Source organism: Entelurus aequoreus, linkage group LG18, assembly GCF_033978785.1.
Source record: "Entelurus aequoreus isolate RoL-2023_Sb linkage group LG18, RoL_Eaeq_v1.1, whole genome shotgun sequence".
NCBI lineage: Eukaryota > Metazoa > Chordata > Actinopteri > Syngnathiformes > Syngnathidae > Entelurus > Entelurus aequoreus.
Window position 1 is genome coordinate 42,170,242 of NC_084748.1, and position 17,193 is coordinate 42,187,434.

The following is a 17,193-nucleotide window of genomic DNA, read 5'->3' on the forward strand; positions in this document are numbered from 1 at the left end:
TATATATATATATATATAAGTGTATATATATATATAAGTGTATATATATATATATATATATATATATATATATATATATATACAGTATACCTATATATACAGTACCGTTCAAAAGTTTGGGGTCACATTAAAATTTCCTTATTTTTGAAGGAAAAGCACTGTACTTTTCAATGAAGATAACTTTAAACTAGTCTTAACTTTAAAGAAATACACTCTATACATTGCTAATGTGGTAAATGACTATGCTAGCTGCAAATGTCTGGTTTTTGGTGCAATATCTACATAGGTGTATAGAGGCCCATTTCCAGCAACTATCACTCCAGTGTTCTAATGGTACAATGTGTTTGCTCATTGGCTCAGAAGGCTAATTGATGATTAGAAAACCCTTGTGCAATCATGTTCACACATCTGAAAACAGTTTAGCTCGTTACAGAAGCTACAAAACTGACCTTCCTTTGAGCAGATTGAGTTTCTGGAGCATCACATTTGTGGGGTCAATTAAACGCTCAAAATGGCCAGAAAAAGAGAACTTTCATCAGTCTATTCTTGTTCTTATAAATGAAGGCTATTCCACAAAATTGTTTGGGTGACCCCAAACTTTTGAACGGTAGTGTATACGTATATACATATATATTGTGAGTTCAAACACCGGCCAAGTATCTCTTATGTGTGACTGCCATCATATTGCAGTCTACACGTATCTCTTATGTGTGACTGCCATCATATTGCAGTCTACACGTATCTCTTCTGTGTGACTGCCATCATATTGCAGTCTACACGTATCTCTTATGTGTGACTGCCATCATATTGCAGTCTACACGTATCTCTTATGTGTGACTGCCATCATATTGCAGTCTACACGTATCTCTTATGTGTGACTGCCATCATATTGCAGTCTACACGTATCTCTTATGTGTGACTGCCATCATATTGCAGTCTACACGTATCTCTTACAGAAAGTGGGAGGAAATGTGCATGCTTTTTTTAGGTAAAAAAACCCCCAAAAAACGGGAAGGTTGTCTCACCTTTGTCGATCACAACATGGAGTGAATATTTGACCAATATTACTTATCTACATTGTTTGTTGTCTTAGTTCAGAACCTACCAGCAGGACCTCGGAGACCAGGTAGTCCTGGGGGTCCTGGAGGTCCCGGTGGTCCCACAACTCCAGCCCCTGAAGACAGTCCTGTTAGGGGGAAAAATGTGGGATTGTGAATATTGATCATTGACTAGTACTTACTCAAGAAACAGTGAGGTACTTACTACCAGTTCGTGTTGCACTGAGAGTTTCTGAACTCGAACTTGAACTTATACTTGAACTTGAACTCGTTCTGCTGGAACCAGCCTGGTCCCCCGTCCCACCTGAATGGCCACACCATTATATCGTTATAAAAAATGACAATGCTATACTCTGATTCCACAATATCCTCATTTTTCTAAGACTTCATTTATTACCAGGGTGTCCTCTTGGACCGGCAGGACCAGACAAACCGGGGGCTCCGGGGGGACCCGGTCGCCCGGCAGGACCCGGCGGTCCAGGGATGGCCACAGTACCGGAGCCATCTGGAAATAATGAAAGAAAATATGAACGTTCAGCAAACTTGTGATTTGACCAAGAAGTGGAAAAAAGTCTTACGTTGAGTTGAAATGATTTGACCAGCCTGACCCATTTCACCTGAAACACAGATTCCTTTATCAGTCTTTTTCTTCCGGTAAAATGTTATTTACATCAGAGGTCCCCAACCACCAGTCCGGGGACCGGTACCGGTCCGTGACGCATATGCTACCGGGCCGCACAGCAACATTAATTGTTAATAATAACAATTAATAAGGTTTTCTACACCAAAATTCATCTATTTTTATTCAACTTCTTCTTCTTCTCCAGTTTTTGTCGCGCTCTACCTTCCACCTGTTTTCACCCGATTCAAACCATTCCAATCGCGGGCTTTCCGTTGACATATTCCCCAAATTCCCCAGAATTAAAAGTTTTCCGGAACATTTTTTTCCCCATTCAAAATGAATTGGCCATTTTTCAAACATCCACCATTTACACATTTTTTCCAACCGATTCAAACCATTCCACCTTCAACATATTCCACTCATCCCGGACATTCAAACTATCATTTTTTTCCAAGTTAAAAAAAAATTCCAGGAATTCCCAGAATTGCCGTTTTTTTCAAAACCTTTTTTGACCCTTTTTTCTGGCGACTACTCCTTCCACATTTTTCAACCCATTTGAAATATTCCAACACCAACCACTCATTCCGAAGATTCCATTTATTTATTTATTTTTTTGCATTTTCCACAAAAATTCCCTCTTTTCCCGAAATTTCCATGAAATTCCCATTGAAAAGAATGGGACATTTTTCAAAGTTCCACAACTCCCACTCAAACTGTTCCAACTTCAAAATATTCAGCCTGTTCAAGAATTGTGTGCACCCTTTCAAAAACTGTAACAAAAAAATTCCCGGACTTCCAAGAATTCTCCGTTTTTAGGGACATAGTCCCCATTCCAAATGAATTATCCATTTTTCACTCTTTCACAATTCCAACATTTTTCAACCTTTTCAAAATATTCCACCATCAACATATTCCACTCATCCTGGACATTGAAACTATAATTTTTTCAAGTAAAAAAAAAATTCCAGGAATTCCAGTTCTTTTCAAACCCTTTTTTGACCCTTTTTTCTGGCGACTACTCCTTCCACATTTTTCAACCCATTTCAAATTCCAGGAATTCCTTAATACCGTTTCTCAATTAAAGATGTTACTACTTCAACATTTCTCGACCCATTTGAAAAATTCCAACACCAACCTTTTCAACTAATTTCGAAGCTTCCATTTTTTTTTTTTTTGCATTTTCCTCAAAAAGTCCCTCTTTTCCCGAAATCCCCAAATTTCCATGAAATTCCCATTGAAAAGAGTGGGACATTTTTCAAAGTTTCACAACTCCCACTCAAACTGTTCCAACTTCAAAATATTCAGTCTGTTCCAAGAATTGTGTGCTCCCTTTCAAAAACTGTAACAAAAAAATTCCCGGATTTCCAAGAATTCTCAGTTTTTAAGGACATTGTCCCCATTCAAAATAAATTATCCATTTTTCACTCTTTCACAATTCCAACATTTTTCAACCTTTTCAAAAGATTCCACCTTCAACATTGAATCCTGGACATTGAAACTATCATTTTTTCAAGTAGAAAAAAAATTCCAGGAATCCCAGTTTTTTTCAAACCCTTTTTTGACCCTTTTTTCTGGCGACTACCCCTTCCACATTTTTCAACCCATTTCAAATTCCAGGAATTCCTTAATACCGTTTCTCAATTAAAGATGTTACTACTTCAACATTTCTCGACCCATCTGAAAAATTCCAACACCAACCATTTCAACTCATTCCGAAGATTCCATTTTTTTTGCATTTTCCAAAAAAATTCCCTCTTTTCCCGGAATCCCCAAATTTCCATGAAATTCCCATTGAAAAGAATGGGACATTTTTCAAAGTTCCACAACTCCCACTCAAACTGTTCCAACTTCAAAATATTCAGCCTGTTCCAAGAATTGTGTGCACCCTTTCAAAAACTGTAACAAAAAAATTCCCGGATTTCCAAGAATTCTCTGTTTTTAGGGACATTGTCCCCATTCCAAATGAATTATCCATTTTTCACTCTTTCACAATTCCAACATTTTTCAACCTTTTCAAAATATTCCACCATCAACATATTCCACTCATCCTGGACATTGAAACTATAATTTTTTCAAGTAAAAAAAAAATTCCAGGAATTCCAGTTCTTTTCAAACCCTTTTTTGACCCTTTTTTCTGGCGACTACCCCTTCCACATTTTTCAACCCATTTCAAATTCCAGGAATTCCTTAATACCGTTTCTCAATTAAAGATGTTACTACTTCAACATTTCTCGACCGATTTGAAAAATTCCAACACCAACCATTTCAACTCATTCCGAAGATTCAATTTTTTTTTTGCATTTTCCAAAAAAAATTCCCTCTTTTCCCGGAATCCCCAAATTTCCATGAAATTCCCATTGAAAAGAATGGGACATTTTTCAAAGTTCCACAACTCCCACTCAAACTGTTCCAACTTCAAAATATTGAGCCTGTTCCAAGAATTGTGTGCTCCCTTTCAAAAACTGTAACAAAAAAATTCCCGGATTTCCAAGAATTCTCAGTTTTTAAGGACATTGTCCCCAGTCAAAATAAATTATCAATTTTTCACTCTTTCACAATTCCAACATTTGTCAACCTTTTCAAAATATTCCACCATCAACATATTCCACTCATCCTGGACATTGAAACTATCATTTTTTAAAGTAAAATTTTTTTTTCCAGGAATTCCAGTTTTTTTCAAACACTTTTTTGACCCTTTTTTCTGGCGACTACTCCTTCCACATTTTTCAACCCTATGCTATGTGCACTGCAAAAACTGAAATCTAAGTAAGATGAAATATCTCAAATAAGGGTGATATTTGCTTATTTTCTGTCTGATAAGATCATTCTTCTCACTAAGCAGATTTTATGTTAGAGTGTTTTACTTGTTTTAAGTGTTTTGGTCCTAAATGATCTCAGTAAGATATTACAGCTTGTTGCTGAGATTTGATGACCTATATTGAGTAAAACATGCTTGAAACTGTTGCAAAGCTGTGTCATCAACACTCACAAGTATAAAACTACTTTTTTAAAGTAATAATTTCTTACTTCAAGCATGAAAAATAAAAATCACGATGCCGAGCGCATATCATTATGTCAAGATAATGGCACGAGCATTTACTTAATATAAGAATATTTTTCAACATATTTTTTTCTACAGAGAAAAGTGCACTTGTTATTAGTGAGAATATACTTATTTTAAGGTATTTTGGGGTTCATTGAGGTTAGCTAATTTTACTTGTTTTGGAAAGTCTTGACAAGCCGAATTTTCTCGTTCTATTGGCAGATAATTTTGCTTAGTTCAAATAAAATACCCCTCATTTTTATATATTTTCCCCTTGTTTTTGAACACTGACTTTTTGCAATGTGGTCAAGGTTTGGAATTTTGGAATTGCCTACAAAAGACATCTTAAGCTATTCAACACTCTACTGCCGTCTGGCGGCTAAAGTGGATAGCGACCCAAATTTGTCACGTTTCATGTGTCAGGTAAACCGTGAGACTGCAGTCCTGTGGAGAAACCTGGTCAGGAGATAAGACAGTACCTTTATCACCAGGCAGTCCTGGAATTCCAGAAATACCTGCAGGGATGGGTAATTAGGGTGCATTAATTCACATCAGAATCATTTAGATAGGCATCCTTATAGGCAATTACAGTAACTATAATGATGACTTTGGCAACGACAGGAAGTGCATAAATTAGTGCTGTCAGTTCACATTTTTTTGTAATTACACAAGTGCAATTTCATTGTGAGAATGTCATATACATGACTTTTTTGTTTGTTTGATGTTTTACTTAAATGCACGTCATTTGCTCAAAACTCGGAAACAGTTTGACCTGAACTACAGTTAGGTTTATTTTGAAGTGACATTTACCAGCGAGCACACCAGTCGGAGTCCCTTCACTCAGCTTTGCACGTATGCGTGTGCGTATAACAACACCCCATTTCGGGGTACTGTAACTATCCGCAGTTAAGGTACAAAATAAATTGCATGATTGATGTTCATACACGATTAATACAACCATTTTTTTGTGTGATTAATCACAAGTTAACTCAGGGCCGTCAAAAAACGGTGAGTACATTTGACAAAACCCGAAACCGGTGAAGTTGGCACGTTGTGTAAATGGTAAATAAAAACAGAATACAATGATTTGCAAATCCTTTTCAACTTATATTCAATTGAATAGACTGCAAAGACAAGATATTTAATGTTCCAACTGAGAAACTTGGTTATTTTTTGGCAAATATTAGCTCATGGTATGGGGGTGTATTAGTGCCCAAGGCATGGGTAACTTACACATATGTGAAGGCACCATTAATGCTGAAAGGTACATACAGGTTTTGGAGCAACATATGCTGCCATCCAAGCAACGTTACCATGGACGCCCCTGCTTATTTCAGCAAGAAAATGCCAAGCCACATTCTGCACGTGTTACAGCAGCGTGGCTTCATAGTAAAAGAGTGCGGGTACTAGACTGGCCTGCCTGTAGTCCAGACCTGTCTCCCATTGAAAATGTGTGGCGCATTATGAAGCCTAAAATACCACAACGGAGACCCCCGGACTGTAAACAACTTAAGCTGTACATCAAGCAAGAATGGGAAAGAATTCCACCTGAAAAGCTTCAAAAATGTGTCTCCTCAGTTCCCAAACGTTTACTGAGTGTTGTTAAAAGGAAAGGCCATGTAACACAGTGGTAAAAATTCAAACTTTTTTGCAATGTTTTGCCGCCATTAAATTTTAAATGAATGATTTCTCAGTTGGAACATTAAATATCTTGTCTTTGCAGTCTATTCAATTGAATATAAGTTGAAAAGGATTTGCAAATCATTGTATTCTGTTTTTATTTACCATTTACACAACGTGCCAACTTCACTGGTTTTGGGTTTTGTACTTAGTTGTACGTTTTACCTGTGTTTTTCCATCTATACTCAAGTACGTTCTAGTCATCACAATTTTGATACTTAAGCACAATAAATATCAGCTACTTCTGACAAGAAACTGTCACTTTGACTCCAGTATGGCTTTTGGCTACTTTGTACAATCATGTGTGGTAATACCTGGAACACCATCATCTCCAGGAATTCCAGGTGGTCCTCGTGCACCAGCAGGTCCCACTGAACCTGCATCACCGGGAAAAAATGACAGAGGCTGTATAAGAAATACAATATCTACTATGGCAACATAGATGGGACAAAAAGTGTTTTTTTTTAACAGTCAATATGAATAAAAACATTGTTCAATTTGCACACACGTCCACATTTACATTTAGGGCCTGATCTACTAAAGGTTTGCGTCTATTAAAGCAGGTGCAAACCTGATCTCAAGATTGAGTCTCTTAAGTGAGCAAAATAAGGGACGCAATCTATTTAGCTTGTCTGTCAAGAAGAGTTTACAACTTTTAGTTGTGACAGAACAGCTACTGTCAACAACTCGTGATCTGATTGGCTATCGCAACTGTCTATCAACTGTATGTCCCCGCTCACTTACAGTGCACGGGACGCCCGCATTGTTGATTTGGAAGGCTTCCGGCAGATTTGGTACAGCATGGCAACATAAGCCAGCTGAATTCTGATTGGATATAAACTACAACTAAAAACAACAACATTGGAGGGAGCATAATATGACATGAAGAGAATATGAATACTTTTAGATATTTAGGGAAAGTAAATACAAAAATAATTTGTATCTTTAATTATGATCATGATTTCTGGTTATGTTAGGTCAGCAGATAAGGCCCTGACTTCATATATATATATATATATATATATATATATATATAAATATATATATATATATATATATATATATATATATATATATATATATATATATATATATATATATATATATATATATATCCATCCATCCATCCATTTCTACCGCTTATTCCCTTTTGGGGTCACGGGGGCGCTGGAGCCTATCTCAGCTACAATCGGGCGGAAGGCGGGGTACACCCTGGACAAGTCGCCACCTCATCGCAGTATATATATATATATATATATATATATATATATATATATATATATATATATATATATATATATATATATATATATATATATATATATATATATATATATATATATATGTATATATATATATATATATCTATATATGTATATATATATATATATGTATATATATATATATCTATATATGTATATATATATATATATATATGGATATATATATATATATATCTATATGGATATATGTATATATATATCTATATATATATATATATATATATATATATATATATATATATATATATATATATATATATATGTATGTATATACATAAATATATATATATACATACATATATATATACATAAATATATATATATATATATATATATACACATGTATGTATATATATAAATATATATATATATATATGTATATATATATATTTATGTATATATATTTATATATATACATACATATATATATGTATGTATGTATGTATATATATATATATATATATATATATATATATATATATATATATATATATATATATATATATATATATATTAGGGCTACAATTAACGATTAATTTGATAATCGATTAATCTGTCGATTATTACTTCGATTAATCGATTAATAATCGAATAAAAGAGACAAACTACATTTCTATCCTTTCCAGTATTTTATTGGAAAAAAACAGCCTACTGACATTATCAGCTATTTGTACATGTTGCAGTTTATAAATAAAGGTTTATAAAAAAATAGATAATAATAATAATAATAATAATTGCCTCTGCGCATGCACATAGCATAGATCCAACGAATCGATGACTAAATTAATCGCCAACTATTTTTATAATCGATTTTAATCAATTTAATCGATTAGTTGTTGCAGCCCTAATATATATATATATATATATATATATATATATATAGGCCACTCTATCGAATTGGTTCGAAGTGAGGTTGGAAATTCTCAAAACTTTGTTGCCATATATATTGTACAGTATCTGAAGTACACATTTCTATAAAAAGAACAGTCAACTTGTGTTTTGTATTTTCAGAATATTAGGCAATGTTTGTCCTCTCCCCAAATTTGTCGCTACCGAATCGTAGCCTTCAAGTATGAATATGAAATATTATGTTACTTTGTTAATATCATGCTTACTTACATTGTGCAAAGATCACTGTGTCTTACATAAGGATTGTGGATGATGGGCAAAAATCGCAAAAAAAAAAGGTGCAGTTTTCCTTTAAAATGCTCAACCTCAGGAACTAAATACACAGTGTACTTGTTTGCATATAGAAAAGGGCCTGTCTTGTGTACGCGGAATCGTCTGTGATTTGTCGTAAATTGACTTTTCAGTAAAAACTTTTAACTTTTAAGGTGCTGTGTGATGACATATTGTTACAGTCGGGAAATATAAGAAAAACATTTCTCCTCACCTGCACTTCCCTTGGAGCCCTTTGGTCCAGCAGAGCCCGGGATCCCATCAAGTCCTGGCATACCTTTAAACATGAACCCATTAGTCAACAAATACCTAAACGTTCAATAACAGTCTAGCTTAGTGGCTCCCTGGACCTCTTTCATTTTTTTGTGTTGTTTTAATATGGTTTATGTAGGAGAACAAACATGAAATCCCACTGTTTATGTTATACATGCTTCACCGATGAGAGTATTTGGCAAGCACCTTTTTGTCCGACTAATTTCAGCGGTCCTTGAACTCATCGTCGTTTGTTTCCATGTACAACTTTCTCCGATGCTGCCACAGAAAGACGTGTTTTATGCCACTCCTTCTTTGTCTCATTTTGTCCACCAAACATTTTAAGCTGTGCGTGAATGCACAAAAGTAAGCTTTGTTGATATGCTGGAATGATTATCAGGCATATTTGGTCAATCCATGACTGCAAGCTAATCAATGCTAACATGCTATTTAGGCTAGCTGTTTGTACATATTGCATCCTTATGCCTCGTTTGTAGGTATATTTCAGCTCATTTAATTTCCTTTACTTATGTTCTTTGTGTATTTAATTTATATTTGCATGTCTCATGACACATTATCTGTATGTAATATTGGCTGCATTTATGATAGTTGTGTGCCATGTTGTTCCAGACCACAGCAAACATTACCCAGCTTGCAAAGATTGTAATAAATCCTTTCGAAGAAGACAGCCTGCCGGATCTCGACCTCTCACCTGCCCACGGACCCTGACGTCTCTCTCTTGCCCTCGACCTCTCGCCTGCCCACGGACCCTGACGTCTCTCTCTTGCCCTCGACCTCTCGCCTGCCCACGGACCCTGACGTCTCTCTCTTGCCCTCGACCTCTCGCCTGCCCACGGACCCTGACGTCTCTCTCTTGCCCTCGACCTCTCGCCTGCCCACGGACCCTGACGTCTCTCTCTTGCCCTCGACCTCTCGCCTGCCCACGGACCTTGACGTCCCTCTCTTGCCCTCGACCTCTCGCCTGCCCACGGACCCTGACGTCCCTCTCTTGCCCTCGAACTCTCGCCTGCCCACGGACCCTGACGTCCCTCTCTTGCCCTCGACCTCTCGCCTGCCCACGGACCCTGACGTCCCTCTCTTGCCCTCGACCTCTCGCCTGCCCACGGACCCTGACGTCCCTCTCTTGCCCTCGACCTCTTGCCTGCCCACGGACCCTGACGTCTCTCTCTTGCCCTCGACCTCTCGCCTGCCCACGGACCCTGACGTCTCTCTCTTGCCCTCGACCTCTCGCCTGCCCACGGACCCTGACGTCCCTCTCTTGCCCTCGACCTCTCGCCTGCCCACGGACCCTGACGTCTCTCTCTTGCCCTTGACCTCTCGCCTGCCCACGGACCCTGACGTCTCTCTCTTGCCCTCGACCTCTCGCCTGCCCACGGACCCTGACGTCTCTCTCTTGCCCTCGACCTCTCGCCTGCCCACGGACCCTGACGTCCCTCTCTTGCCCTCGACCTCTCGCTTGCCCACAGACCCTGACGTCTCTCTCTTGCCCTCGACCGCTCGCCCGCCCACGGACTACCAAGCCAGGCTCGCCCTCTTCGGACTTCCGCATTCCTCTCAACCCGCACCTTCCACGCTTGCCGGTAGACGCATCACATAGTCTCACACCAAGTCTTTTGTTTAAATACACACGTCATTTCATCTTGATAATAAATACGCCAAAGGCTAAACGACGTCCCTGCCTCTGTGCCGTCTTCTTCTCCCCTGTACCGTTACATTTTGAGTTACGAGCTCCGTCACAGAACCAATTAAACTCGCAGAGCCAAAGTACCACTTTACCCGCTCGTTATATTCTGTATGACATCAATATTCCAAGGTTTTTAAAAATGCCTGCGTTTTTCTTGTTGTTGTTGCGTGTTCAACTTGTTACTTGATATTGACCACAAATACATAGATACGTTCCCATGCTGGTTTGTGCAGGGAGTGTTCTGTATACAATATAAAGCCTATGTCAATGCAAGATAATTGATATTACCTTTACTACGGACTCCAGAATCCCCTTTTGAACCCTTTAGACCAGGAACACCTGTTGAGAATAAATTGTAGTAAGGGTATTACTTTTAAATCTGTTAGCTGTTAATTCTTCCCATACATTGGCCGCCACAAATTAATTTGGATCGTCATATACAAATATGAATATGGTGCTACCGGCGGCGGTATGCATCATAACTACTCGATCAGGCCAAGCACGGCCTTTAACCTTACCGTTCTGACCCAAGAGTCCAGGAACACCTGGTTCACCCGATGATCCTATAAATATCAGATTTAAGTATTAAAAACTGATCGACTCCAGAAAGAAAACATTCCACACGTTTTACCTTTTTCGCCCTTTTGTCCAAAACCTGGTGGTCCAGCTTCTCCACGAGGGCCAGTTTTCCCTTCGAGTCCTGGAAAGCCGTCCACACCTGGTTCACAGAGAAGATTTAATCATCGTGTCAGTCACAGAAACTTCTGATCTATCACTAATGCAAAGCACATCAGCTAGATCCACAGTGTGCAACAAACAATTTGTTTTCTAGCTATGAAGGCAAACTTGGCGATGCATTTCATTAGACTGTCAACATTTCTTTACCTGAGACTCCCTTCGCACCCCTTGGTCCTTCTGTTCCAGCTGGACCAGGAAGACCTGAAGAAATAACATATGTGTACCCTTTAGCAGGTGTACCTGTTTGATTCAAACTCCATCCATAAATCTTCTTCTGCTTATTCAAGATCAGGTTGCGGGGGTAGCAACCCAGGCAATGAAGCCCAGACCTTTCTGCTACTTCGTCTTGCTACTCCTGGGGGATCTTGAGGCATTCCCAGACCAGCATTGGTCTACCCAGTAGCCTTCTACCAGCCGAGCGTGGCCTGAAAACCCCCCAGGGAGGTGTTCGAAGGGCAATCTGTTTAGATGCCTAAACCACATTATCTGGGTTCTCTCGACGGGGGAAACTACAAGTTTCCCCCAAACGACAGAGCTACTCACCCTATCTCTGAGGGAGAGCCTCACCACCATACGGTGGAGACTCAGTTTGGCCACTTGTACCCACGATTTTATTAAATTTAATTCTTCACCATGACGGACTGATGCACAGTCCGTATCAATGCAAATGCTGCACCGATCCGCATCCTGACCAGATGCCCGAACCACCTCATCTGGCTGCTCTCGATGTGGAGGAGCAGCGGCTTTACTTTGAGATCCTCCTGGATGACAGAGCTTCTCACCCTATCTCTAAGGGAGAGCCCCGCCACCCGGCGGAGGAAACTCATTTCAGCCGCTTGTACTCGTGATCTTGTCCTTTCAGTCATAACCCAAAGCTCATGACCATAGGTGAGGATGGGAACGTAGATCGACCGGTAAATTGAGAGCTTTGCCGTCCGGCTCAGCTCCTTCTTCTCCACAACAGATCGATACAGCGTCCGCATTACTGAAGACGCCGCACCGATCCGCCTGTCGATCTCACTATCCACTCTTCCCTCACTCGTGAACAAGACTCCGAGGTACTTGAACTCCTCCACTTGGGGCAAGATTTCCTCTCCAACCCGGAGATGGCACTCCACCCTTTTCCGGGCGAGAACCATGGACTCGGACTTGGAGGTGCTGATTCTCATCCCAGTCGCTTCACACTCGGCTGCGAACCGATCCAGTGAGAGCTGAAGATCCTGGCCAGATGAAGCCATCAGGACCACATCATCTGCAAAAAAGCAGAGACCTAATCCTGCAGCCACCAAACCGGATCCTCTCAACGCCCTGACTTCGCCTAGAAATTCTGTCCATAAAAGTTATGAACAGAATCGGTGACAAAGGGCAGCCTTGGCGGAGTCCGACCCTCACTGGAAACAGCTCCGACTTATGCCATCAATGTATTTTAACTTGAAACTTATACATGGTAGTAAATACATTGCTTGATAAGGTATCAATTCAAACATCAAAAAATGAGAGACACTCTGTGTCTTCTTACCTGGCAGCCCAGGGAATCCACTATCACCTGTAAGATATTTAGTAAATGTTTATAGATAGTGTAGTAAATAATCAAGACATATATTGAGACTGATTAAAGTTTTACCTTTTAGCCCGAGAAGGCCTGCATCCCCTGTGAAAAAAATGAGCCTGGTGTCACATTTATTGCATTAATGTGGTAAAAAATGTTAAGATACTGTGAATATGAGTTCTGCAAAAACCTTTAATTCCAGCGTCGCCTTTAGTTCCCTTTATTGAGGCTGAAAGAAAAGGATTTGCTGAATTCATCAAAAGATTACCTCATTATTTGAGCAGAAGACAAGCAGTCAATTTATGAATTTCTGACCTCTAAATGCATCAGAGCGCAGTTCAGTTTGGACCAACTGCTGGACTGTTTTCTGCAGATCCCCAGATCCCCCTGCTGCAGCCCCTAAACCAATGCCATTATCATAACTGGACCTGGAGTAACTCCTGTCAGTGTATTTGGACTCCAGGGGGTTGTCAATGTTGACGCCAGAGAGGCGACTGGACCTCGCCGACGCAGAGCCGGTGATGGCCTCCAGAGCATCAACTCGCTTCCTGAGACGTTTCACTTCTTCACCTGAGAGACCGGAGAGACGTGACTGAGACACGCTTGGCACACGGAAACGAAAAGATGAAGAGGAAGATAAAGATGCAGATCTTCTCTTACTCAGGGCGATGAGTCCGAAGAGGAGACCGAGGAGGAAGAGCAGGCTGAGCAGGAGGCCCAGCAGCCACTTCCACCAGCTGCAGCGGCAGCAGCGGCTCAGACCGAAGCAGGGGGCGTCGTTGCACATGTCTGAAAGACAATAGAGTGACCACTTTTTCAATTTGGATGAAAGTTAATAGAAAAAATGCACGCAGCACGATGTAGTAGTGGTTAGCCTCACAGTCTGGATTCAAATAGTTGGTGCATCTCTCACCCTGTTTCCTTTACCCTGCTAACTATGCACCTTCCAACTGAGAGGACAAGGGCCGAAAGGAAGTTCCTGATCATTTTGAAGTCGAATCCCAGCAGGCACAAGCCATTGATTCAACATTGATAAGACATTTTCACTGCTGGACTCTGGAAAGAGGTTCCGCAGCCTCCATAGCAGAACCTCCAGGTTCTGTAACAGCTTCTTCCCTCAGGCCATAAGACTCTTGAACGCATCATAATAATCCCCTCAATTAATTATAATCCCCTCAATTCCCCCCCAAAACGGATTAACTCGCATATAAAGACAATATAACATACATCCATAAACGTGGATGCTGTCACGGCCAGGGCGCATTCCAATGCGCCCTCATCTTTGCGTCCTGACAAGCGCACCGCGGGCCTCCTCGCGCCTGCAGACAATCAGCAATCCACGCACCTGCCCGGGATGAACGAGCTGCCTTCATAAGCCTGCTCAACCTGCCATCCCGCGCCGGAATATAGTCTTCTGCACCGTAAGCCGATACCCAGCTTTATGCTCTCTATCTCTCTCCCTCTCTACGTTTCTCCCTCTGTGTTTCATTGTTCTTCCTTGTCGTCCTCCCCAGCAATCTGCCTTTCGTCCGCGCGTGATCGAGCTGTGCGCCTCGACTTCTCTTTTGGACTTTGGACTGCCACCCTCGATCCTCGACCCCTCGCATGGACTCGGACTCTGACGCCTCTCTCTCACCCTTGACCATCTGCCTGCTCCATGGACTGCCTCGTTCCTTCGCTCTCACCAACATTTACGGTAAAACGCTCCAGTTGAATACTACACTTAGTCTTACACCATACACACTCTTGGATTTTGTCACACTCCATTTCCTTAGTTATTGTATTTAGTATTGTTTGATTATTATATATACGTATATGGTCTATATCAGCGTTTCTCAAAGTGTGGGGCGCGCCCCACTGGTGGGGAATAGAGACATGACAGGTGGGGCGCGAGGAACGGGAGGAAATTTCACTTTGATTTTTTATTATTTTTTATTATTATATTCTTTGATTTTTTTTTTTACTATGCTTTCATTTTCTATACACACTGTAAATCACTTTGTGATTCTGTCTGTGAAATCCGCTATATAGATAAATGTAAATTACTTATTTTTCCTGTAGGCTTTACATTTCTAGGTAGGAGCGAAAGTTTACTGACATAGCAACAGTAGCTAATGGGGGCGGGGCTAAGCGGAAGCTTTGTGAATGGCGAGTCACTGTGCGAGGATTTGCTGTTTTGCAAATACATAAAAAATAGAGCCAATGCTGATGAGCTGTTCAATATAATGGACAGTTTCCTCAAAGAACACGACCTTAAATGGGAAAACTGTGTGGGCTTTTGCTCTGATGGCGCGCATGGCAAAGTCAAGAAACGGGCTGCAGGCTCTAATAAAGAGGGTTGCGCCAAATGCGCATTGGACACAATGTGTCATTCACCGGGAAACACTCGCGTCAAGGCAGCTCAGCCCCGAATTCAATGAGGTTTTAACAGTGGCAGTGTAAAGCCTGCAACCCCGATTTGAAAAGCTGTGCAGTGCAAAACAGGCTCATTGCAGCCACTAATGCTGGAGTACTGTAAAACTCATGTTCACTTGCCCTGTCCTCCTTTTTTTGGCAAAGATTGCAAAGTGGCACTTTTATTTTCATTTATTATTGAACTTGATGCAAGTTATTTGATTTATTATTGAACTTGATGCAAGTTATAACACTTATTTGATTTATTATTGAACTTGATGCAAGTTATAACACTTTTTTTGATTTATTATTGAACTTGATGCAAGTTATAACACTTTTGTTTTATTTATTATTGAACTTGATGCAAGTTATAACTCTTTTGTTTTATTTAATATTGAACTTGATGCAAGTTATTTGATTTATTATTGAACTTGATGCAAGTTATAACACTTTTATTTGATTTATTATTGAACTTGATGCAAGTTATAACACTTTTGTTTTATTTAATATTGAACTTGATGCAAGTTATTTGATTTATTATTGAACTTGATGCAAGTTATAACACTTTTTTTGATTTATTATTGAACTTGATGCAAGTTATAACACTTTTTTTGATTTATTATTGAACTTGATGCAAGTTATAACACTTTTGTTTTATTTATTATTGAATTGATGCAAGTTATTTTATTTGATATTGAACTTGATACAAGTTATACCACAGCTGCACAGTTATTTTACTTATTATTGAACTTGATTTTATTTTATGTTATTGAGTTTGAATGTATAAAACTTGATGTTACTTGATGTTCGATACATTTGAAAATTTTAAGCTTGGCATTAGCGTTCTGTTAGGGCGATGGGGGCAGGTGGGGCTTGAAAACTCCCCCTTGTCCAAAGTGGGGGATGACCAAAAAAGTTTGAGAACCACTGGTCTATATATATCATACTTGCCAACCTTGAGACCTCCAATATCGGGAGGTGGGGGTGGGGGGTGGGGGTGGGGTGGGGGGGGGGGCGTGGTTATTTACCGCTAGAATTCACCAACTCGAGTATTTCATATATATTTCATATATATATATATATATATATATATGTATATATATATATATGTATGAAATACTTGACTTTCAGTGAATTCTAGCTATATATATATATTTATTTTATTTACATAAAAGAAATACTTGAATTATCTATCCATTAGATGGCAGTATTGTCCTGTTTAACTTCTCTGTTCATGACTGAGAAATCATTTCGGCCACTGTGTTCAATGGAGAAGTCTGTTCTACATATTTACAGGCAACATACACCTTCCCCTTCGAACTGTCCTGGATGAACTGAAATTCTTGTTTCCATTCGTTTTGGAACTTGCAAGCGTATTTATATTGTGGTAAAGCGGACGTGAGAATAGGCTGTCCCCACTCAGTCTCAGGTCCGCATTGAGCTGGAGGGGGCGTGGCCTCCAGCTCCGGCTGAATACCGGGAGTTTGTCGGGAGAAAATCTCTGCCGGGAGGTTGTCGGGAGAGGCGCTGAATAACGGGATTCTCCCGCTAAAAACGGGAGGGTTGGCAAGTATGATATATATAATAAATCTCAGAGCTACATACCTCCCCCTGGTGTCTGTTGCCATCATCTCCCTTAGTCAAACCATAACAGATGCATATGCAAAAGTGCAATATATTTATCCGTACA

General features: G+C 39.8%; 1 protein-coding gene across 1 annotated transcript in view; it reads right to left on the reverse strand.

The window, feature by feature from the left end:
* Positions 1-17,193, reverse strand: part of LOC133633428 (collagen alpha-1(XVII) chain-like) — a 73,206-nt gene that overhangs the window by 24,032 nt on the left and 31,981 nt on the right. The window contains exons 14-29 of the mRNA XM_062025953.1: positions 13,770-13,898; positions 13,425-13,679; positions 13,300-13,338; positions 13,185-13,211; positions 13,080-13,106; positions 11,708-11,761; positions 11,454-11,540; positions 11,341-11,385; positions 11,111-11,161; positions 9,080-9,142; positions 6,718-6,780; positions 5,203-5,238; positions 1,637-1,675; positions 1,456-1,563; positions 1,264-1,362; positions 1,106-1,186 (exon numbers count right to left, since the gene is read on the reverse strand). Of these exons, the coding sequence (XP_061881937.1) occupies positions 1,106-1,186; positions 1,264-1,362; positions 1,456-1,563; positions 1,637-1,675; positions 5,203-5,238; positions 6,718-6,780; positions 9,080-9,142; positions 11,111-11,161; positions 11,341-11,385; positions 11,454-11,540; positions 11,708-11,761; positions 13,080-13,106; positions 13,185-13,211; positions 13,300-13,338; positions 13,425-13,679; positions 13,770-13,898 (1,203 nt within the window). The remainder of the gene's footprint in view (positions 1-1,105; positions 1,187-1,263; positions 1,363-1,455; positions 1,564-1,636; positions 1,676-5,202; positions 5,239-6,717; positions 6,781-9,079; positions 9,143-11,110; positions 11,162-11,340; positions 11,386-11,453; positions 11,541-11,707; positions 11,762-13,079; positions 13,107-13,184; positions 13,212-13,299; positions 13,339-13,424; positions 13,680-13,769; positions 13,899-17,193) is intronic.